General features: G+C 35.6%; 1 protein-coding gene across 1 annotated transcript; it reads right to left on the reverse strand.

The window, feature by feature from the left end:
• Positions 1-4280: 4280 nt before the first annotated feature.
• Positions 4281-22465, reverse strand: LOC139976210 (thioredoxin-like). The gene is made up of 5 exons (XM_071984737.1): positions 21781-22465; positions 18533-18637; positions 17613-17678; positions 9429-9494; positions 4281-7939 (listed from the first exon to the last, which is right to left on the reverse strand). The coding sequence occupies exons 1-5, from the start codon at positions 21805-21807 to the stop codon at positions 7859-7861; spliced, it is 345 nt and encodes a 114-aa protein (XP_071840838.1). The 5' UTR covers positions 21808-22465; the 3' UTR covers positions 4281-7858.
• Between the last annotated feature and the right edge of the window lie 1496 nt (positions 22466-23961).

The following is a 23961-nucleotide window of genomic DNA, read 5'->3' on the forward strand; positions in this document are numbered from 1 at the left end:
CTGTTTATACATATATATCTATATAGATATATAAATATATATCCATCCATCCATCATTACCATTTTCATTTCCTCATAGGTTTTAATTGTGCAAATAATTAGTTTGGGGAGCTGAATGAATTAGAACTTAGTATAAAAGTCTCCACACATACTTGTGGATTTACGTCATATATGCTTCGTCAGTGTATCAGCAAAGTACCAGCGCTTAATTCTCATTAAAAAGTTGAATTTGATAACATTTTTGAAAACCATAAAAGTAAAATGGAGCCATATAAGCTTGAAATTTATCTATCCGTTGTTTTAGAAGCTGTATGTCAAACTAGAAAATCCAATATTAGCAATGTAGGTATAGCACTAGCATCACTACACTCTTTTTGGGCAATTGCTATTGGTTGCTATGGTAACCATTCCCTGTGGATATTTGTTAATAATCTCTCTCAGTAAGTGCAGGTGTTTGTACAATATACAATGCTCTTGTATATCTTCCATACAATGATCAGTACTGTGTAAAGCTGACATATTATTTGGTCAATTCTCAGTGTTTACATTTACTGACGGACATTCGCAAAGGAGCTATAAGCTTATATATATATAGAAAGTAAAGGATTTCGTTCCAACTTAATTGCATATCTAGCTAAATTGCATTTGTAAAGAGGGAGTTAGAATTTTAATTTATGAATGAGATCAAGCTAACGTAAATTAGCAGTCAAGAAGTTTTAGTCCATGCTCACAATGACAAAGCATTTTCAGGGGAATTTCAACATAGTACAATTTTTTGACTTTATTCTGAGATATTTCTCACATAAGAATATAACAATACAGTAATATAAAAAGTGGAATGTCTCACAAAGATTTCTGTGTTGAACTTGAACACAAATACACCGTTATGCATTCTTGTCTCAATCTATATTTGTTTGATAAAGTGTTGACCTCTTATAATCATAATCGTGTAGTTGACAGATACCAGACCTGGTTCCTACTTTAGTTGTATAATATTTACTTATTTGTTCACTTTGATGTTGTTTTTCTTTCTTATTTGACCACTTGTCCAAAACATGGATCCAAAAGCACATTGATGATTGAGGAGGGGCAGTGGCAAAGCTAGGGGTATTGGTCGGGGGGGGGGGGGGAGAATGGTCACAGATTGGTGCGGAGTGTACAGAAAATTTTGAGTAAAGATACTCCCTAGATCGCCGGAAATGACCCTATTGCTAATTTGCAGATAATGTGACAAATGTCAATAGGTAGATGAGAGTGCAATAAAAAAGTCAATAATCACGAATTTAAGTAAAAAGTGGTAAAAAGCTGAAAAGGGCACCAGCAGTCCATTTGAGTCCATCAGGGGTGCAGATGCCCTCCCCCACCCCCCCCCCCCCTGACTGTATGGACGCTCCACCACTGGAGGAGGGAGACAGAAGATTCTGATCCATGTTCAGTGATGATGAAATTGCCATGCATCCCAAGTGTGGCCTCATCCTTGTGTCTGGGGATATCCTGAAAATATACTAATTTAAGAAAGGGAAATTCAGAGTTGCAGCTATTGGAAGTATTTTGCCATTTCTGCATATCATTTGATGATGGATTGTTTTCCAGTGACCAGATTTCGTGTTCAAAGGAGACAAATTTTTTATTTTTTTTTATTCTTCACCATGATGTTTTTCCAGCATCCATGACTTCTATTGATGTGTGAATTTTCTGGTTTCTCCTACTTTAATGCAATTGTGAAACAATAATCTAAAAGAGAGGGAATAAAATTAGAAGTGTAGCACGACATAATACCAAACCTTGGTGCACTGGCAGCTACATATGTTACACACCGACAGACTTTATTAACACAAGAATATATAAATTAATTATTGACTCAGCTGCTTGATCAAGCACATAAGAATTGACACTAGTCAATGCAACTTGGCTTCAAATCAATAACACCCTTGTTTAATTTAAGACCTTGATCTTTCTCTGTATACAAATGAGTTCTAAATTATGATGGAAACAACAGACATTTGCAGCATATTAATTGTTTTCTCGATACTGTTGACTTGCATGCTAAATGCTTCATATTTACACAATATATCATCAAAACTTAAAATATTTGTATTTGTTTAGATCAAAGTTTTGGTATCATTACCTGGATTTTTCAACCATTCATCATCAATGGATGTATCATAACATATTCAGCAAATTGTAAGTTGAACAAACAATTTATTTCTGTCACTGAAGAATAATCTTTCTTCATTCATGAATGGATCGCTTTAAATAATTAATTTACTCCTTTTTTGGCTAATTTAGTGTAAATTCTTGCACAACATCTGACTGCATGGGAATATGTTACACAAGATTTGACAGATTGGGAGTTATGAAATATGGATAGAACAGCCTGCAGGAGTCAGTTAACCTCAGGATCACAAAGGAATGTTCAATGTTAACAATGCACATTGCTTTGGGTTAATTAATAGTCATTGTTGCACCGTTTATCAAAATTATGCAATATTTTACACACACTTGGATTAACTGTCCACTCTTAGAGATTTTGAAAGGATACCTAAGGCAAGAAATTCATGTTAATATGTTGTAGACTGATAGAAAACACTGTGTTTAGGTTGTATTCTTAATTTTTGAGGAATGAATCTTTTAATATCTGGGTCCACCAATTAAAGTGACTTATATATACATTCTAATACACATACCATTAAGGTCAGTCTGTCAAATGCAACACAAAAGTGGAAAAACATAAAAAATTTATGACCACAAATGGCATGTGTCAAGGACAAATGTTGTTCAATGTCTTCTAAGGGTGCCCTGTTATTAAATTGAGTTAAAAGGAACATGTTATTAAAATTTATAGAACAATAGATTAACAATTAGGGATGCACTGAGGAGCCAACCTCATCATCAGATTAGCCTTAATCTCTAGGTTTCCAGAGATTAAGCATATTTTAAAAGAGAATATCACAAACAACGGAAAGCTAAAGGCTGCATATTAATTGCCACCGTCCAACAAAGTTGACACATTCCAAATGCTCTTTAATTTTTGTAGTTAAATGCTACCTTTCAAATCCATCCTACCTAGGCTGAGGTTTGAGGATTTATCATCACCTAACTATGCCAGGTCACATTAACAAGAAGTACAATTAAACCAAAGTAGCTGCATGTTGATTGTTCATTCTTTGTTATCAAGAATAATTTGGCCAGTCTGCGGGGCTATATGTGTCACATATTATGATTACTGTGTAGTCTATAGCAGTGATTGATTATAGGACTTAATGGAGTCTGTCAGCCTGTAAAGGAATGCAATCATCAACTGCTTTAAAAAAATCATATTCAACTCAATGGCTTGAAATGTTAATGCGTACATATGTAATTCAACATCTCAACAGCAGTATAAATTCTTTTGGCAAAGGCTTGAACTATACATCAGTTAACTATACATCAGTAAACTAGTCACTTAATTGAACGACAGGACAGATCTCATTTAAGATATCATTCCAACTTTAACATTGCTCAGAGACAGTTGAGTGAACATGAAAAATTCTTCATCAAGATATGACTTAATGGCTTACATAAAAAGTAATATAACAGAGCCATAAGTTTTGTGAATTAAGAATGGTTCTTTGTGCATATCTATATATTAGAGAAATGTAGGCATGTTGAACACCAACTGTAAAATGCCAACCACCACGCAAACATTGAGAAAACACTGAAACTTCCATCACTCCCTGCAGACTAGTGTAGATACTTATACACTAATGTCAACATGCATGGGAGGGAGGGGGGGGGGGTCAAGATCAATATCTTGCCCTCAAATTCCTTGAATAAATATGGTTACTTTTAGTGTATAGATATAACTCCATCACAGTCACCTTGATGGCAGGGAATTGCTACTCTGCTAAAGTATCAATTCCCCTGCTTTGAGAGGAATCCAAATACATTAGAAACAACAACAAAATCCAAAGACATAACTCTGAGGAATGACAACAACAATAATATTGGGGTGATGTGGGGCCAATTAGATTCAAAGCTTCCAGTGCTTTATTCATTTTATGCTAACGTGAAGTATATACTGTATGCAACATATGCAATGGCACTGATTAGGTGAAAGCAAAGTAGTTCAAAAGTGAAGTGTCAAACATCAGATAGTATATTAATTGAAAAAAAAAAAATAAATTGAAACTAGTAATTCCCACAATTAAACACATCAGAGATAATCAATGGGTTCCTGTTCATAGTCTGGATTGCATAAACAGCTAGTTAAAATGAAAAGACTCATGTACAAAGCTGAGTATATGAAATATCCATCTATATTTTGAGCTCTCAACAGTACATACATCATGAAAGAAGGAGTCAGCATCAAGGCATAAAAACAATCAATTAATTGACTATAAAGAAGAAAGAACAAAATTACATTAAATACACACTCAAACGTAACAACTTTGATATTTAAAACTTTATAGTGAAATGTACAGTATGTAGAACATTTGCTTCAATTTTTCTCAAAGTAATGGGTGATATATGCATTAGTCACGAGTGAGTTGTACTGAATGAAGAAAATATGGACTGTTATACCAAATCACTTTCAAAATTGCAAACAAACTTGACAATGAGCCCCATCGGAACTTGACTCATTGAGGGATTTTCACACAGGATTAAAGTGTCATTGAACACAGTAATGAAAGTTACTGTGCAAGCTAGGTTATTAAGTTGAATAGTTGTGTGAATAAAAGTAATTTTAACATTCAATCAAGAATGAAAGCATTGATGGTACTCATTGCATCATTAAGATCAACAGTCCCACTACTAATGCATTATTATTTCATTGATAGGAATAACCAATGTGATACCAACCTCAACAGTCAAACTCAACCTTTCGACACTTAAAAACAATTAGTAAACAAGTTTGATCAAGCGGTGCAGGAGTTAATTGAAGTCCATTTGATTTTTGGGGTTATTTTTTATTGACATTTCCATAATGATTTTAACTGTGTTTACGACAAGCTGTCAAAATCTTTATTTGATCCATTTTTTTGTGAGAAAGATGTAGGAGAGTGCCTATAGCTTAGTGTGATAAAATGCAATCTTATTTTGAGTAATATTCAGTAACTTTAGGAAAAATACTGAACAACCTCAAGAAGCTCCTTCAACACATAACAGATATATCGTTCACTCTGCTCAGCAATGACTATGCAGAAAATATCAGTGTAAAACACCAAGTCTAATAAAACTGTGGTTGTATTTAAATGCTGAGGTGCCACTTGAGTCAAGTAATGGGAATGCCACACAGACAGCAGATATTTGATCTAATTTTGTTCCTCCCACACACAGACTGATGAATTGCTAAATTTCAAGTCAAGTATAGTAATTTGCCTGCTCCACGGACATTGCTGTTTTATTCACAAAAGCAAAGTCCATTGGTAATCATAATTTTGATGGCAATGTTATATAAATCAGAAGTATGATGAAATAAGCACTAAATCTATGGCAAGCAAGACTACACAAATTTTCATTTTTAGTAATGAAATTGTGTGTACAAGTATTTTATGTGTATGTTTTTGGCTTCTCTGTTTTATATATTTTGAGCCATGACAACGAAAAGTCACTATTTTATTAAAATGCAATGATAATGTAGTAGCAATGTTATTGAATTTTGTGAAAGGTCTGGTTGTTAGATATTTGTTGGGTATTATAGGTAAGTGTGATGAAGCATCCAAACTTTCAAGTCACATCCGGGATATTAGTTTACTCTGTAAATCAACCCCATTAGGCAATGATTTATAATATATATATATATATATATATATATATATATATACAGGGTTGTCACCACTCCGGGCGGCGCCGGGCGGTGCTACCCAGCTCTCAAAATTTCCGCCCGGTACTCAAGGTCAATTTCAGCCTTACCACCCGGCACAAATTAGCCTACAGTACCGCTAATAAGTAACTTGGTAAAGATTAGAGGGATTCAGTGCAAAACGCAGCTTATCTGTAATGAAAAAACAAAGGTATCTCAGGAGAATTTTGAGGATCAAAACCCTTTCTAAATGCCACCATTTTGCATGTAGGCACCATCAGGATTTGAAAATTTTTCAAAAGGGGAGGGGGACACCCCCTCCCTTTATACCCCTCCCCCAGGACGCGGATCACTGTCACAAATTACACGGCTCTAAAAATGGTCTGGTGACAACCCTGTATATATATATATATATATATATATATATTTGTTGTAGAACTTGTAACAGCATGAATTAGAGTACAAGGAGAGTTCCCCTTGCTACCAGTGCAAGGCTCTAGCGTGATTACTAGCGCTAGTACCTGTAAACAGAAAATGCACACAGCAAGCTCTAGTACAAATCTGTAAAGGTAAGCACATGTACAGGCAACCATGCTAGAATACAAGTATGAATATGAATAATCACATGTCTGCTGTAAGCCTATCAAATATCAGGTCCTGGAAAATTAAAGCATTATAAAATCCCCTTTAAATTTGAATATCATGAGTGACCAAAAATTTTCTATTTTTTTTTGGCATATTGTGGTGCAATGCTGATGAAGATAATAAAGATAAAATTCAAACAAAGATGATACATAAAGACGAAATTCAGAAGAGTTACATCTACATTTTTATGGTTATATGAACTAAAGTATTAAATTCTACTTACTGCACTGTGATAGGCAAGAAACATGTTTTAACATGTAAAACAATAATGTATGAGAGGGTAAAGGAGGAATAAAGAGTACATTAATTGGAAACAAATGTGCCCTATGTTAAGGACTTGATGCCCTTCAGGAATTTTATAGCCAATTGCAATTTCAAAATATGATGTTATATGGTATTCAAACTATCGCCTATACCATACATGTGTTTATTGTATTGCAATGAATTTCAAGACAAGAGTTCTGGCTGAGTAAGTTAGTATTAACAATTACTGAAGGAATAACACATTCAAGGGAAAGTAAATAAAAAGGTGCAGGGTTTCCCACTTAATATAGTGGTATTACGATTATTGCATGAATGATATTAGAAAACTTTTACAAATATTATGGACTTATATAAATTTTAGCTACTGTAACTATAATACTGCCTCATAGTAAATCTTCCTTTTATTTTACCAATGTTCTAGACATTGTGCACTCTGAATAAAATGTACAGACATTAAACAGTGACTTATATTCACACCAGATCACAGAACAGGTATAAATCATGTGACGTATTAATTATCAATTTTATGCACCAATGATTTACCAGGTTGTGTTACAAAATGAATGGTTTAAGTTCAGTTTCCCAACCATACAGATTATATCAAGAGATACAGTCGTCCATACCATGGTAAATTAAGCAGCACTATTTTAAGTTGGCAGTCACAGGATCTTGTCGTAACAGCAGATTAATAAGTCAATCAGTTTTATGATTCAAAAGTAAAGAACATTGCAATTACAGTACTAGTCAATGTAGCGGTTAGAAATGTTAAGGACTACAGGTCATTCTTGGAGTGTGCAGAAATAGCACCTGGATTCTCACTTTTGAGATTTCACACAAAAAAAATATGTCCATTTACATACTAGATTTACAGGAAGTAGTAAGATACATTTAAATGTTTGATACGATGATAAAGAATGTAAGCTCACACTCCTGGTTCAGTTCAACATGTATACGAATGAAAGCCCAGAACGAAGGTTGTCCATTCAGAAGTGTTTAACTGACAATCTGGGCAGAAGTGTGGTTGTAAATCTGCAGCCAAGTTTTTTTGGCTGTGCTTTTATACTGCACAAATTTCCAATTTGACACAGTCACCTTATATGGAATTAGGATCTACAACTGTACTGTAACTATCACTAGAGAGAACCAGATACACTCACAAGGCTTTTACTTGTTCTTAATCTTTTCTGATATGTTGTCGAGTAGTTCCACCAACTTAGTCTTGCTGGCACCAGAAAACTCTCCAACCTGTTGTAAAAACAGAAATTTGTAAAAAAATGTAGAAAACATATAAATAATTCATATAGAAACAAAGAAATTTTACAGGCTCTTATTCTTGCTCAACATGTGACAGACTGACCTCTCCAGATTGATAGATTGATCAGAGTAATTAACTGTAAAAATAAAAAACATAAAGGAAAAAAGCATGTATGTGCTACCTATAAACACCTTTTCAATGCACCACTGTCATGCATCCCAAGTAAACTTTGCAAGAGCAAAGAAATTGTTTGCTCGATTCAATCCAGTAACATCAGGATTACAGGTCCTGCAGCTCTGCTCTGTTAATGTAAGGTTGGTGGTGATCTCAAGCTAGCCATGTCTTTACCATTCAGAAAGGCACAGACTTACTTCTCATTGCACCTGATTTCAAGGTGTCAAGGAAGGAATTTGAAAGCGAAATTTGGCTATTTGTACATTTACTGCTGTTAAACTAACAGCATGCATGGGATTTTGAAAGAACAAGGAGATGTTTGACTAGAACAGCAGGATTCAAACCAGTGACACATTCATTAAACTGCCAATGATACGCCTCAATGCTGAAGTAGACTGTTATCATGGGCATGCTTTACCTCTTGCATATATCACAATGCTACATTTAATGATGACGTCATCTCTACGTCATCGCCCTCGTAACAGTCCACGCTAGTACCGCGTCCTAATACCAATTTATACACGGTTGTATGGGAACCATCGCCTCTCACCCCATTCCAATAATACAGTTCTTTATGATTTTGCCGTAACATTGGATTACCTCTTATTTTCATATTCTTACTACGTTCTGTGCATCTCTTCAAGTTTTGACTGAAGGATATTCAAGTGTTTAGTGACTTTCATTTCATCTAATTACCAAATCACTTCTACTCCAGAATGGACTTTCCTTTTTCCATACCATATGATCTGACTTCCATCCAGTGAATTGAAGTGGATCCTGTTATAACTAGTACAACTGTCCTTGGATGAACTTTTAATCATTTATTAATTCCGTGCCGCGCCTTTTGATGAAGCACTCTTTATCTCAGATCATCGCAAAGGCTAAGCTCTACGACACCATCGAGTTCATCGACTTCAGACCCAGTCTTTATAGATAAGTTATTTATTTAAATAACCTGCCTTAAATTAACTGTACCTTTTGTTATTCACTTCCTTGTACCATTCACCTTTATTATCCATAATATTTGTAGAATATAGAAATATTATTATTCAATATACCACACGAAACCTCGTCCATCTTTTCTTTTATGCGTTAACTCCCTTGGAAACTCTTTCTACCGGAATACAAATTATTTACATGTCGTTTCCGTAACATAGACACTGTGAGTAAACAAACCATCCTAAATTTTGCTGTCTATCAATAAATTACAGCATATGATTACATTCATACAACCATTAACAGTACTTTCAATAATCATTTTTAAAAATATAACCATGAATTTTTTTTTTAAATGCAAAAACCTACCTTTTTTGTCTTATGAAAGAATTGAAATGTTGGCATACAGTTGATCCCACAAGCTTCAGCTGTCTCCTGGAGATAACAGACAGAAAATTTACAAGCATGAGATCTGAGTACATCTTTAAAGGGATGCAATGTTTGACAGTGAGAAAAAGCAAATGGTTACAGAAGAATCATCACACACAGCTCTGGCAATGTAAATGGTTATATACTTCTTACTGCTACTGACACCATGTCCAAGCCATAAGTACTTATAACACTTTTTAATATGTTCAGAGAATTTGATCAGTATCCTGACAGGATGATACACTGATTTTTTTATAATACTTTGAAAGTTGCTAGCAATAATAACTGTTCATCCCACCATTGATATTAGAAGAATATACCGCAGTAAAAAATACAAGTAAGTCTGTAATAGTGCATAGCACACGACTTCTGAGGGGATCTCTCATTTCAAATTGTGAAATGTCTTGAATCATGACAGGCTGTGCAGTTGAAGTGTCTGTTCTTTACTTTTTTCCATTTTTTATTCCTTTCATTTCTGATTCTACCATAATATATCATGATAAGGCCTGCTCAACACATTACTGCTTACATTGTGTGATGTACTGTAGTAAATATTCATATTTCAATTTACTCAAGAAAATTGATGTCGTTTCATAGATCACGCTGTACATTAATTTAAAAGGTTAATTGCTAGAATTTTGTTCCATTTACAACAGAAGCATATAGATTGGGCTTGTGTTAGATACAAACACACTGTACTAGCTCTCCAGTCAAACTAACCTATAATATAGAGTACTATAGCATTGTGAAATAATTAATAAACACTAGGCCTATCACTAGCATGACAGATGGCTTTTGCATATAAAATGGTATTGTGAGTTTCATGCAGAATGGTTTTAAACTGCTATCAATCACTGTCTGTTGATAATAGACAGTTCAGAGATTATTTTCACTCAAAACTTCACAATCATCTTACACCAAGAAGTTATTATCTTTGCCTCTGTGCAATGTGGCATATCGTAATCATGCACAGATGAAAATTGATGATCACAGGGCATGTACCATTGTTAACACAAATTGCTAGTTTAGAATACAACAACAATATACAACTGTACAGTATATACTACAAAAACAGTACTGTATAAACTGGTTCTTAACCATTTCTACCAATTCCCTACTGGCATCGTTAAATGATACCAATAATACTGTCCACTAATTATCTGGGAGATTTGACACAGAACACTAATCATTCAACCCCTTTGTAATCCTGCAAACCCTGTAGGTATTAATCACAATACAACAGTCAAATTGATCAACCTTAAACAGCCTCCTAGATATTTTTCACCTAAAGAAGAAGTGTTGTTAATGATTCCTTTTCATTTCTCAGCATTTCTTTGGACACTTTTTAACATTTATATAACCACATGATTTGAAAACATATAACACTTTGGTTTTTTTCTCTAAAAAAATTGATTTTCCTTCATTATGTATGAAATGGAACTATTCTATCATGCATATGCATTTGTTATATGGAAATATCACCAAATCCAGTCTAACATAAAGAAATTACCATACGAAAAAACCTGACATGTGTAATGTACTGTATATCTTTAGCTTCTTGTGTGACATCATTTCACTTAAATGGAGACTGGCAAAGAACTATGCACAGTTAAATTAATTTCAAAATGATTCCTGAAGTACATGAGATCATTTATGGATGCAAAGTTTGGGATTATTTGGCACATCATATACTGTACAATAAATAAACTTCAGACAATATCAACATACTGTAGAGACTTGCTAAGTATATATTTAGAAACTACAGTATTACAGTACTGTACAGGTACCTGAATTCATGCTACTGATGTTACACAGCACAGACTGTAAACTGTACATGTATGTAGTTAAGGACTAAAATACAGGTACAGTAGTTACTTTATATATTTGGCTGGATGAATGATAGGTCTTTCATGCAGAAAGACTGTGTATTAGATCTGCCCGAACGATCCTAACTTTTAAGTTGTAGTCATGGGAGTTATAATTTAACATACAATATACTCTAATTTTGCTATTTGAAACAGAAAGTCAATTGCATCCCATGATTGACCTCTAATATGATTTATGCACTAAATCACCCAGTTCTGAAGATTATATAAGCCAAAACATTTTTAAAGTTGCAAGTTGATATTTTGGATTATATACATTTATCAGATGTACGCTGATTTAATTAAACATGGTTTGCTACTACAGTATATCGTTATCAAATCCCTCTATACAAGATCACATAAACCAGTACCTGTATATGCTGGGTTACTGCTGGCTACAATTACCACATGGATAAATTTAAAAAAAAAAAAAAAAAATTTAATTGCAAAATGAAAACAACTGTGCAAAGCAAATAAACTACTCATCGAAGGTGACCTTGCTTTAAACATATCACATATGTAAACACTTTCCTACCTTAAAACCCTGAAATATAGATAGTTTACTTGAAATATATCTCAACTTACAGTAGATCGATAATCAACCTGCTGTGAAGCAACCTCTTAAGAAAATTGTATATATGTGTGAAGGAGTCTATACTTGCTCACTTAGCAGTGCTCAGGAAAACCTACATCTACAGTAAGCAATGATCAGACAGCGGGGTGAGGTCTGGATGCAATTTGACGAGCATGAACGTTGTGTTGATCAATGTGGTTATAGAACATATCAGAAAACTGGGAATAAATTAAACTGAAATAAAGATGAAGTGATGTGTAAGAGAGTTTATTACTCAAGGCTCTGCTTACTAGCTACCGTATGGAGATAAAATAAAGAGGACTTGGATGTCAGTTGAATTCACAGAGCTCTGTGATATCTCATCTTTAGTGTATGGTTGCTCATTATTTAAGGAGACTCTTTGAAGAATTTACTGAGATCTTAATGATGGATAATTTAACATGCAGTAACAGATTTAGAATTTCATATGGAAGCTGCCTCACCATGGGTATAAGAATTTATACATGTATGTCTCCAAAAATATAAAGATGAACCAGACAAACTTAAATTTACTGAACATTATGCCAAAAGACATTTATCCAGATCATCTACTATATAGACATACACAATTCAGAAGGTTAACCGTGCTATACACATTATAAAAAGATGTATAATTATGTTATGTGTACTGTATACTGTTAATGGTCTAGTGTGAATGATTCAGCATCATCGAGTGTCATTTTTGATTGATTACATCTTATAGCTTTCTTTAATTTGATATGCAGAAGTCACAGACAGACTTGAGAGTAAGTTACCTACAGACTACATACATTATTACTGTAGCCATACACGTTACTGAACTACATAACAATTTTGTTTTCCATTTAATTCATTCTTTAGGTGCTTCACAATGGCTAGGTTTATGTTTCACTAATGATTTGATGATAAGTAAAGATGTCCAATTGGCTATTTAGTGTACCATCAGTAGTTGACACAAGTGTATTGATCTCAAGCAATACTAAAAAGTGATTACGTGCAAACTGAAAAGACAAAAAAAACAGAAGATAATGTTTGATCCTATGTTTTTCATTATGTTCAATGTACCACCCGTGTTGTTCATGGATGAAAAATGTCATTTAATGACTGAAAATGACAGTGATAGCTGTTAAACTATAGATGCCAATGTCATAAACACAGTAAAATTTTGAAACTATTTTTGAAAAAAAACAGTTCTCATTATAAAAGCTAGAGCATGCCTAGATGTGAGTTAAGTAACGAATATTCAACACTAAAAAGCAACGGTTATGGCAAGCCACATGTGCAATAATTTGATAAACCGAGTTTATTGCCCATAACTCTGTTTTTCGTTCGATAAACTGAGTTTATCGACTGGATAATCATGTTTTTCGCGATAAACTCAGTTTATCGAGCGAAAAGCACATTTAACGGCAATAAACTTGGTTTATCGAGCGATAAACTGAGCTATCGATAAACTGAGTTTATTGATCGAAAAACAGAGTTAACGGCAATAAACTTGGTTAATCCAATTATTGCACATGTGGCGTGCCATATCCAATTCGATAAACTTGGTTTATCGAGCAATAAACTGAGTTTATCGATAAAATCAGTTTATCGATAAACAGAGATTATCGTTAAACTTAGTTTATCGATCAAAACAGATATATAGTTCCCATTTGATAAACTTGGTTTATCCCCTATTATCCTATAGTTTATCGAGGCAACCCTGCTTTTCGCTCGATAAACAGAGTTTATCGTGAAAAACAGACTTTAACTGCGATAAACTTGGTTTATCAAATTACTGCACATATGGCTTGCCAAAAACGGTGCCACCGGTGTAACACATACATACTACTCAAGGTTTAGTTTAGATTCCAACTTGTTAAAATGTATTTATTTATGTAGCTCCATGGTCCGTCCTTAGTATTCAGTACTGATAACATTGGTAATGCATTGGTAAGGTATGGTATGGTATATACTGTACATAAACTACACACTAGTCCTGTTAGATAGTAGTCACTTTAAGGCAAATTGTTCTCTACGTACCAATTGAGCAACTGAACGAATACTTAAATATTTAATTGGCCAATGTAAGTACAATAATTACCAACAAACGATAAACTGCAGACTATCATGAAGGAAATTGAAAGAGAAAGACTTGGGCTTGGCTTTCCATTGAACATTATTTTGTTATGTTTGGCATCTCATGGGATCACTAGCAATCCATGCGTTAAGCCTAAGGGATTTCCTGTTCAGGAAACATAGTGCTTTCCTACAGCTGTGTATAAGAAGGATCATAGTCTGATATTGTCGAGCGAATACAACACAGGGTTAGTAGATCAAAGAGATGACAAAAGTGAGTCCTTACATGGTACTGTACCAGAGCGAGGTACAGCCGAAATAATATGGCACAATAATTCTACAAAGTCTTGCCGAAGCTAGGCAAACAGGTCATGTATGAAACATGGAAAAACAAAGTAAAAATGTGGCAGCTCATAACAGATTAAGAACCACAAAAGCTAGCCATAGCAATCGCACTGTCAATCACAGGGAATGCTAGAGAAACTGCCTTGAAGCTAAAAGCAGGGAAACTATACTATAAAACAGGCATAGAGACACTCCTACAAGAATTGGATTTGATATTCAAAAAGGATGCATTAGACAGTGTGAATTAAGCATATATAAAGAATTCAAATTTTACAGACAAGGCAAGTACAACACCATAGCGACCCACATTGTGCAGTTTGAGCTGCTATAAACCAATAGATGAAAAAGCGTGACATGATGCTTCCGATGCAGTGCTGGCATTCAAGCTATTAAATAAAACAAATCTGGGTATCGTCAGATGGTGTTGACGGCCTGCACAGACATCAAGTTTAGCACAATGAAGTCTGTTTTTACAAGGATTTTCAGTGATTCACAAAGTAAGTTTGTAGGAAGCAACAACGATAAGACCCATGATTTAGCCTAACGTTAATGACACGCTTGACCCGGACCTAACATCCATAACATGTGACATTGACAGCAATCCTTGGCCAAATGTTAGGCAAAAGTCTGTTGAAGGTCAGGAGCGCATGCCACAGACACTAACGTTAGATATCGATCGGTAAATAGGTTGAATAACAAACCAAGAAACAAGATACCAAATAATTGTGATCACATCAGAGGCAATAACTCAATCAATTGATTTGGAAAATTCATTAAATGGACAGTATGTGAAATGATATATCAGGGCGAAAGATTACCCAGACAAACAACAAAGGATAAAACCAGTCGGTTATTACCTTACAGTATATGCAAAACACCAATACTGAGCAAAGGCAGCCTAGAACAAGCCCAGAGATTACTATATTATGCACATTTTATTTAAATCTTAATAATTAAACTGTTTATCTAATAATGATAAGCAGCTGCTCTCAATATTAAACATATCAAGGCCAAATAACAAAGTTACCAAGTTGTAAACTTAAGCAGGCAAGGGTGTTGTTCAATAACAACTTCCTGACATGGACGTTAAATGGATGTGTGCCGAGAGATTGGCTTCGGTCAGCTTGCGAGTCTATAAGCCTTCATGGCTTCTTTCGCGAGTTCCTGCTTGCGGGAAGATCACATATACATATACATACATACATAACTGGGTTTTTCTACGAGTACAGTAATTACAGACATGTATGTAAATGCTAAATCTGCCATTAACTATACATTCATCGGCTTTCAAGATATATAGTCAGTTGGGGTAAAAAAAAACAAGGGGGTAGTTGGGGTAAAAAAAAACAACCCCTTTTTATAGAAGGGGAATATTTAGCCAAAGTTCCAATTTATTTTGGGTGATAGTCCTATATGTGTAGTTTATTATTATATAATTTCTGGAACTCTATGTCACTTCGCTGCCAATCACTGCTTCATCGAATCAAGCGAATGCTAAACGAGCAAAATTTGAAGTTTGTACCACATATCCGAAACTTTCTCCTGCATACCCAGCTTATATGATGTGGAGATTATTCCAGCAGTTACAGCATAGCAGTTAGTGATATTACACTCCCCCATGGTAGAATTACTCCAACTTCATTCACGCTTCATGGGGGGGCCTTGTTTTTTTTTACCCCCAAAAAATGATGCGAATGGGGTAAAAAAAAACAAGTACTTTCCGGCTCCAATGTACTCCCTATTTTGCCTGAATGGATAAATTTTTCCATAATGTTGATTTTAGAGGTTAGGCAAATAGTTCTCATGTCTTTCATGTGTCAAACATGTTAAATAATTGGGCAAAAGTAACTGAAATTGGCTCAACTCTAATGTTTCTACTATATTACACCACATTTGTGTAGCATCATATACACACTGTACAGTATGAATATGGCTGAGCATGACATATGACACGAGCCATCCATAATTACGAATTAAGACAATTTCACAATTTTTTTTCCTTTTTCATGTAAAGGTAGTAGCTCATACTTAGATGTAATTATATGCAAACATGATTTTAAGATACATTCATGAAGAAAATAGCTGTTTTCTAGCATTGTTTTTTTTTACCCGGCATTGCTTTTTTTTACCCCGAATTAAGCAAATTTTGGGGGTAAAAAAAACAACATTTTTCGCAAAAAACGACACTTTCCATTTACAAAAAGTTATTTTTGTTAGATTCTCTTTAAGAGAATCCCACTCCACACACTTGAACATTGGAACCGAAACAATACCTCTTACTCATCAATTTTTAGAGCAAACTTTAGGTAAATTGTTTTTTTTTACCCCACTTGACTATAGGTCAACACCAAAGTCCCCAAACAACAAAGTTTGACAGCAACTTTGTGAAATTTACATCTATGTTAGGACTCAAGGATTTATTCTCAGTTTATTTACAAGTACATGTGTACAGCTTAACTGTGCATATATATAGACAAATGTTCACATTTAATAAGCTGCTTTCCCTGAAGGAGAGATCATGTAAGGCTTATTTTGATAGTTCCAGGTAACGGTAAGCCGGGCCTTACACTAATAACGTTGAACCGAGCGTGAACAGGAAAGTCTTAATAAATAATCTCCAAAAGCGGATATTTGATGATAAGTTCCTTTTTATAAACTCTGAATATAACTATAACTTGGAATAATTAAAATGCAACTGTAGGCATAAATGCTGATCATAAATATAAACTAAGGAGCCCACTGTTATACGTCTGTAGGCTTCGGGAGATAAACTTAAACTCCCCTATATGTCTTTAAGAGACACTTAAACCCCTGATTCTAAAATAACAAATTACGACGCGATGCACAGGGCACACGCTCTGCCCTTGAACCTGATTGGTCCAAACTTATAGCTAACCCCTCAACCAACTCTTCATTGGTTGAGTGCCAACCTGATATGCAGATGAGCACATGCAAATGGGCACTCAACCAATTTTAACCAGTTTCGCTGTCTTCCAACCCCACAAACCGAATCATTTAAAACAAAACATCTGTATACGCTTCTAATAGCGCGCGATTCATAGCCGGCCACACCACAGAGCAAACCACCAAAACGCGAGCCATGTGTGACGTCATAATAACAATAAGTAAACAATATGTTAACACAAACTAGAATACGCTTGCGGCTTTACAATAATATAAAGGTCAAGACGAAAAAAATAATATTAAATCTGATATGAAACACAAAATATAGCTCTGTAAAGTATAAAGTCTGTATCTCACCCCATTGGCATCCACATCTAGTTTGGCAAATACTATATGAGCATAGTTTGGGTCCTCTGCAAGTTTCTATCATGAAAAATTTAAATAGAATTAAGACAGCTTTTAGTAGCTTACCCATAAAATGGATTAAAAAACAATGACAGGACTAATAAATATCAATTATGGTTTGGAGATATATAAAAAAAATAAAAATCAGGCTAAAAATGCAAACTAGACAGTTACAGTATTTACGCAAAATCAGCTAGAATAGTTTAAATTTTGTTGGCATGCACTGTGAATTAATCATGTATTATTGAAGTTTTTGTGTAAGAATGTTTTCAGGATATGAATGGACCATGAGAACATAATGATGCATACAAACTGTCCTAAACCTGCACAATACCATGATAAACAACAATGAAGATGAAGTGCAGGGATAACAGCTTCAGTGATGAACATTTAATGAGACCCACCATTCTATATTTTTGATGAAGTTACATTCCATGGTTCTACATATATCAATGCAGTATTGTACTGTACTGTATAGCTGTCAATTGAGGCTAACAAGGTAACTCATAAATTATAATTCAGGTCTAACTGATCGCTTCTGTTGCTCTCATTCTCCAAACCTTTATGGAAATGCATCAACTAATTAGCTCTGTGGATGATAGATTGGTCTCCAAAGCTTCTTCTGCGGTGAACTTAAGCTAATAAAGCAGTTTCTGAAGCTACAATTGCTGTATAGTCTGTGTCAAAATCAGACAGTGTCCTTCACAGCTTCAGTTGTTAACGTGCTAATCAGATCAACACTTCACAAAATTGCAGAAGAAAAAAGTTACTTTTGGGGAAAAAAAGGGCGTTAGTACTCTCATATACTGTAATATATCGCCAGTATATAAACTACAGCATGTACAGTACTCATTTATGCATACGTATCTCACCTTGAAAGGTGCTGCAATTTGTTTGCATGGTCCACACCAAGTTGCATAAAAGTCCACAATGACAAGCTTGTCACCAGCATCTTCTAGTATTTTCATGAAAGTTGACTGCATGGAGGAGAATTAAATTATATCAGTCAGTTTGAATTTAATTTTTAATTTTATCTACTACATATGGGATCGTAGAACTTGTGGTACAGTACCATAAGCATGAAAAAGTCCAGGACAGTCCGCATAGAAAAAGTGCATTTCAAACAATGTGGCTAAGGATTATCCCAAAGCACTGCTTAGAAAAGTAGTAAGAAAACTTATGGTGATCCTATTAGGCCAACGTCTTTTAATTATAATATAATTATAATACATAGATGTGTAGGTTTGGTGATAAGAACATCAGGATTTGGGATAGTACTTAGACCTCTCCTTCGGGTGGATTACAGTATATCGGCCTACAGTACCACTATATTGGTTTTATTTCACTAGCTCCACTGTGATGGGTATGATACCAATTGATCATCTTACCTATTTGGGGGTATTTATTAATATGCAATCCGAATTTGATATGACAATGATTCATTTTGTCCAGCTTACTTCACTTAAAAAAGAAAACTGTACTAGTTGCTAGATAATATGAAATTATTTGATCAGACTTAAGAGGGCAGGTTAAACTTATGAGGGCAGTGGAAGAATAGGCCACATTTATACGGAACTTTCCTTTGAATTCCCTATGTAATCTCTAAGGCCAAAAGTTGTGGAATATGAAAGGTATCCAGCTTCATTCCTCATGGACTGACATTTTTGGTGATTGATTAAAACTAAGGTGACCAGACATCCGGGATATCTGGGGAAAGTCCCCACATCTCTTGTACTGTACATAGATTTAACATGTCTCAGGTTTCTATGAGCTGCCTGGGCGTATCCCCAAATATATCAATTGGTCCAAATGATTACAACTTAACACATGTTTGGCCTTCAGAACGTAGAAACTTCTTCCGTGTAAACCTTTATCGTTTTCAAAAATACATTCATAACTCACAGATAAAGGCATTTCAGATCATTGAATAATTTCACCGGTTGCATTTCACATGGACTATGCAATAATTAAAGAGATTCCAAGCTGCTTTCCAAGTTGTTTTTGGTTGTGTATTTCTATACCTTTGGCAAAAGCACCTGTTTCGAGATGAGGTGTTCTAAAGATGAGTATTTGAACATTATCCTTGGAACATATTGTACAGGGAAAACCACCAAACACTCAAAGACCCTCAAAATTTCAACCTCCCTTTAAACATACAAACTTTCAGGTCATAACTTCTAATGTCAAATTTAATGGTCAAGGTCAACATCTTGTCCCCCCCCCACTCCTCTTCCCATTTATTGGAAAAAATATGGTCACCTTAGATTAAACCCTACATAAACAAGTGGTCTCCTCTGGAACAAATGGCTCTAGACACCATACTGTAGCTCTCCTATATGTCAGCACTTACCAACTAGTGGACAGTGTGAAACAAATTTATTAAGGAATGAAGAATATGGGGGAGTACTGTACATGGCATATCAGAAAATAAACTACAGCAGTAACCTTTAACACCCAATATTCAACTAGTGCAAACAATTATCCCTTGAACTAGTGAATTGACCTCTAGATGTCATGGTTGTCATTGCTTTGAAAGTGATGACCAACTTGACCCCAAATTTACAATCACCATGCATGGCAATTTAAGCATGTATAAATGTGCAAACATGGAATTCCTTTCAGGAAGCTCAGTATTTCCTACTGTTTTTAGTGATACTGTTGCTACAAGGATACACCACACAGCAACTACAGCTTACAATAGTAAGTACTACACCTGTATGAAAACTACACTGATCTATAAACTAGTTCTTTCACAAGATTTTCGCACAGGCCTACTGCACACTGAACAAAAGTAGAAAATGTTCTGTGGTAAAAGAGGTAGAGATTGTCAATGGCAAATAAATTATCCCATGCATCCTTGTATCTTCTCTTCTGTATTTTTTTTTATTCCTGACTAGATCATCAAAAGAGACAGAGAGAGAAGGGAAGGGAAGGGAAGTGAAGGGAAGGGAAGGGAAGGGCAGGGCAGGGAAGGGAAATCATACATGAACAACCCATCAAGCAGCCTCTGTTTCCCATTCATTTCTACTGATTCAATTGGGTCCAATCAACTACTGAACTCACTGTTTTATTTTGATTACCCATGATGATACAGTAACTTGCCAACATAAAGTTACATTGCTATCATACAAATGACTTTATTTCAAGGTTATACATACCAATGTCAATTTCAAAAAGGAAAAAAAATCACTTGGAGATCATGCATGATGTCACTGTGTATTGTGTAATGCATTGATTCAACTGAAATGAATGTCGATCTCAACAGGACAAGTACAGTAAATGAAGCTACCAGTTGGATCACTGTTCTTATGTTCGATTCACAAATTTCAAGTTGTGATATGTTTACAATATTAATGGGAAGATCACAACCCCTTTCAAATTATAGCCACTGATGAAACTACAGTACTTACATTTAGTGCTCTTAAATTTAGAGGTGACAGTGGCATTGAGAGCCAGGTTTGGCCCCATGGAAAAATATGTCACCATACCCCCTACTTGACATAGATTCATTTTTCCTTTGGCCTAAGAATATTATGACTATATTATATACTATAACTATATTAATCAGTGTTAACTATAAATTTTAAATTGTAAGGTACAGGAGAGATCCATCTCTATTCACTTTTGATGTTACCTATAATGTTAAGAAGCTATTCAAAGAAGGTACATACAAAGATGAGGAAGTTTCCTTTTCATGTAAGGCTGAAATCATCATACAGTATTTCTGAGGTCCAACTTCAAGCTAACATTCAGTTTTCTGAGTACAGTATTCAATTATAAGAAAGAACTGAGTTTGACTGGTAATTTTGATAGCTACTTCAAATACAGGATTATCAACTGGAAAACCTAAAAACACGACAAAAGAATTGAAATTGGACTGACAGTCTGTCGTGATCGTAATCTGCCAGTTATCAACGTAAATTCACTTGTACAAAATTACAACTGAACAACAGTCAAAGACAGTACTTTCTTATTCTAATTTGGCGTTCAGATCTGTTTGAACACGGTGTGGCCTACACTAAGTTACACTCGCACTCACAGTGCACATATGTAAGTCTGTCCAAGTATAGGCCAACACAATTTACAAACTGATAATCACAAGAACGTTATTATTACTTACGTGATCTGCAATTTCTTGAACAGGCATGGTGGAATCTCAATATAAGTCCCTGCTGGTATCCTCAAATTAATTTATCGACGAGGAAAGATGGCTCAAACTCCCGTTATGAATGGAACAGATGCGTCGTGCAAGATAGCCGAAGTTAAAATTAATGGACAACTGCAATGCTATCACGTACACGCACAGGCACTCAATTTGTAAGTTTCATACGCAAACTGTGTAAGTGAGTGAGCAGACGACAGACAAATGATGCGACGACGATTGTCAAATTAAACCGAAGAACGCCGTAAACGAGAGGAGGTGATAATCGTGTTCCAGTTTTGTGAGCTCACAAGGAGAAAAGAAAACTAACCAGGTCGCATCGAAGATTATATAAAGGAATAGCTAGGGTTGGCCGAGGGATGGTTGAATCCGTTCTCTGTTAAGGGCAGTATGGAAGCTTCTTCCCCTGAAATAATGTGCAATTTTTTTTTTCATGTTTGTGTGAAGGAGAAAATGATGGGAGAGGTGAAAATGATGGGAGGGGAAAAGTACACCTCCCTGGCGCGGATTAAGGGAACTAGGTGATCTGCGGTGTGTTCACCCCTTTACAACACCACACAAAGAAATAATAGGTGTACGTTGTTTATTCATTGGCCTAATAATAGCTTCAATAAATACTCCTCGGCACCATTAACAGGTATAAAGTTTATTTTTAAGGGGTACCGATAAATAAATGCCCATCATCGTTGCTGTACTGCAACCGAGGCGTACACACTAGGCTTGAGTAGCCTGAACACTACAATCGAAGGATGCGAGCATTACCAACAAGTACAGAATTCAGTACCAAATCCCGGAAATAACGATTATGGCAGATTGTAATAGATTGTCGAAGAAATCAAATGCCGCCCTCAACTTTATAAAGTTCCACGCTTCGTTCGTACAAAAAGTCTGTTTACCATCAATAGTTAACAGTGAAGTAACTAATCTGGTGCGGCCGCCCGGGCCCAGGGGAGAAGTTTAACAAGCAATGCAACGAAACAGGAACCACTCATCCACCGAAGGCGGCCGCCAGCCGTAGTTCGATATTAAACTTACCATCAGTACACCTATAGTGCCCGTGAATATTTAGCTGTATAGGGTCAATTGAACATTCATCTAGATATACACTTGGGCCCTCTTTTAATCCGATGTCGGGACCACCAAAACTTTTGTGGAGGCCAATCAAGTAACGTATCTCAAATTTACCCATGTGCTGTTTAAGACCTCTCGGAATCATCAAATGGACCCTTCAAAATATAGAAAGATTGAATTGATATTAAACTCCCAGCAGGAATGTTAGTAGGCTATATGTGTTCAAGGGCGGCGGAACCGGGGGGGGGGCACAGGGGGCACGTGCCCCCCGCACTCCTCAGGTTAAAAATGTGCCCTTTCTACATAAAAATTGAGGTGTCTCAAGTTAGCAAGAGGCCAGGGAACCAGAATGAACACTCGGGAAGGGTCGTTTCCGGTCATCTGAGGGGTTTGTAAAACCAAAAATTTTCTTGTACGCTCGGCGCCAACCGATGGTGGCGCTCCGATCACATAGTCGTGCATACAACTTTGCAAATTCTGGCTACGCCCCTGACTTTTAATGAATTTCTGTGGGTCAAACTCAAAGCTATTTCGAATGGAAAAAATTTGTTAAGATATTAACAAGAAATAAACTCTAATTCGGAAGATTCCTACATGAGCAACTAGCATGATTTCACCTCATTTTGTCTCAAAAGAAAACTTGTTCCTTGTTTCCCAATTTGCACATTGGATATTGCAGTGCTAGTATGCATATTTTCCTTGAGGGGGGGGGGGGGGGGCGTTGATGGAGTGATGTGTATACGCAAATAAGATAATACAATAAGAGTTATACAGGGTACTAAATATAAGGCTGCATCAGTCCAATCGAATTTCTGCAAAGTGCCCTTTGATGTCGGTGCCCCCCCCCCCCGAATTAAAAGTGCTTCCGCCGCCCTTGTATGTGTTACCATGAAAACGTATGGCGTTCATTACATAAAAAAAGTCTACTTGTCCGGTATTTAAACTTTCTTGCTCAGTGACCCCAATTGTCAATGTTATCATCCTGACGACCCGATTACAATAAATAATGCTGTGACCCGGGGAAAGGGGTCTACGGGCAGGGGCGGCGGAACCGGGGGGCACAGGGGG

This window comes from Apostichopus japonicus, chromosome 2 (assembly GCF_037975245.1).
Source record: "Apostichopus japonicus isolate 1M-3 chromosome 2, ASM3797524v1, whole genome shotgun sequence".
Taxonomy (NCBI): Eukaryota; Metazoa; Echinodermata; class Holothuroidea; order Aspidochirotida; family Stichopodidae; genus Apostichopus; species Apostichopus japonicus.

Bases quoted from the DNA above. Each gene is read 5' to 3' on its own strand.
- LOC139976210 (XM_071984737.1), bottom strand. From the start codon at position 21,807: ATGCCTGTTCAAGAAATTGCAGATCAC. The intron at 18,638-21,780 runs GTAAGTAATAAT...TCCTCCATGCAG, and splicing joins TTCAAGAAATTGCAGATCAC to TCAACTTTCATGAAAATACT. The intron at 17,679-18,532 runs GTGAGATACGTA...TTTTCATGATAG, and splicing joins AAATTGCAGCACCTTTCAAG to AAACTTGCAGAGGACCCAAA.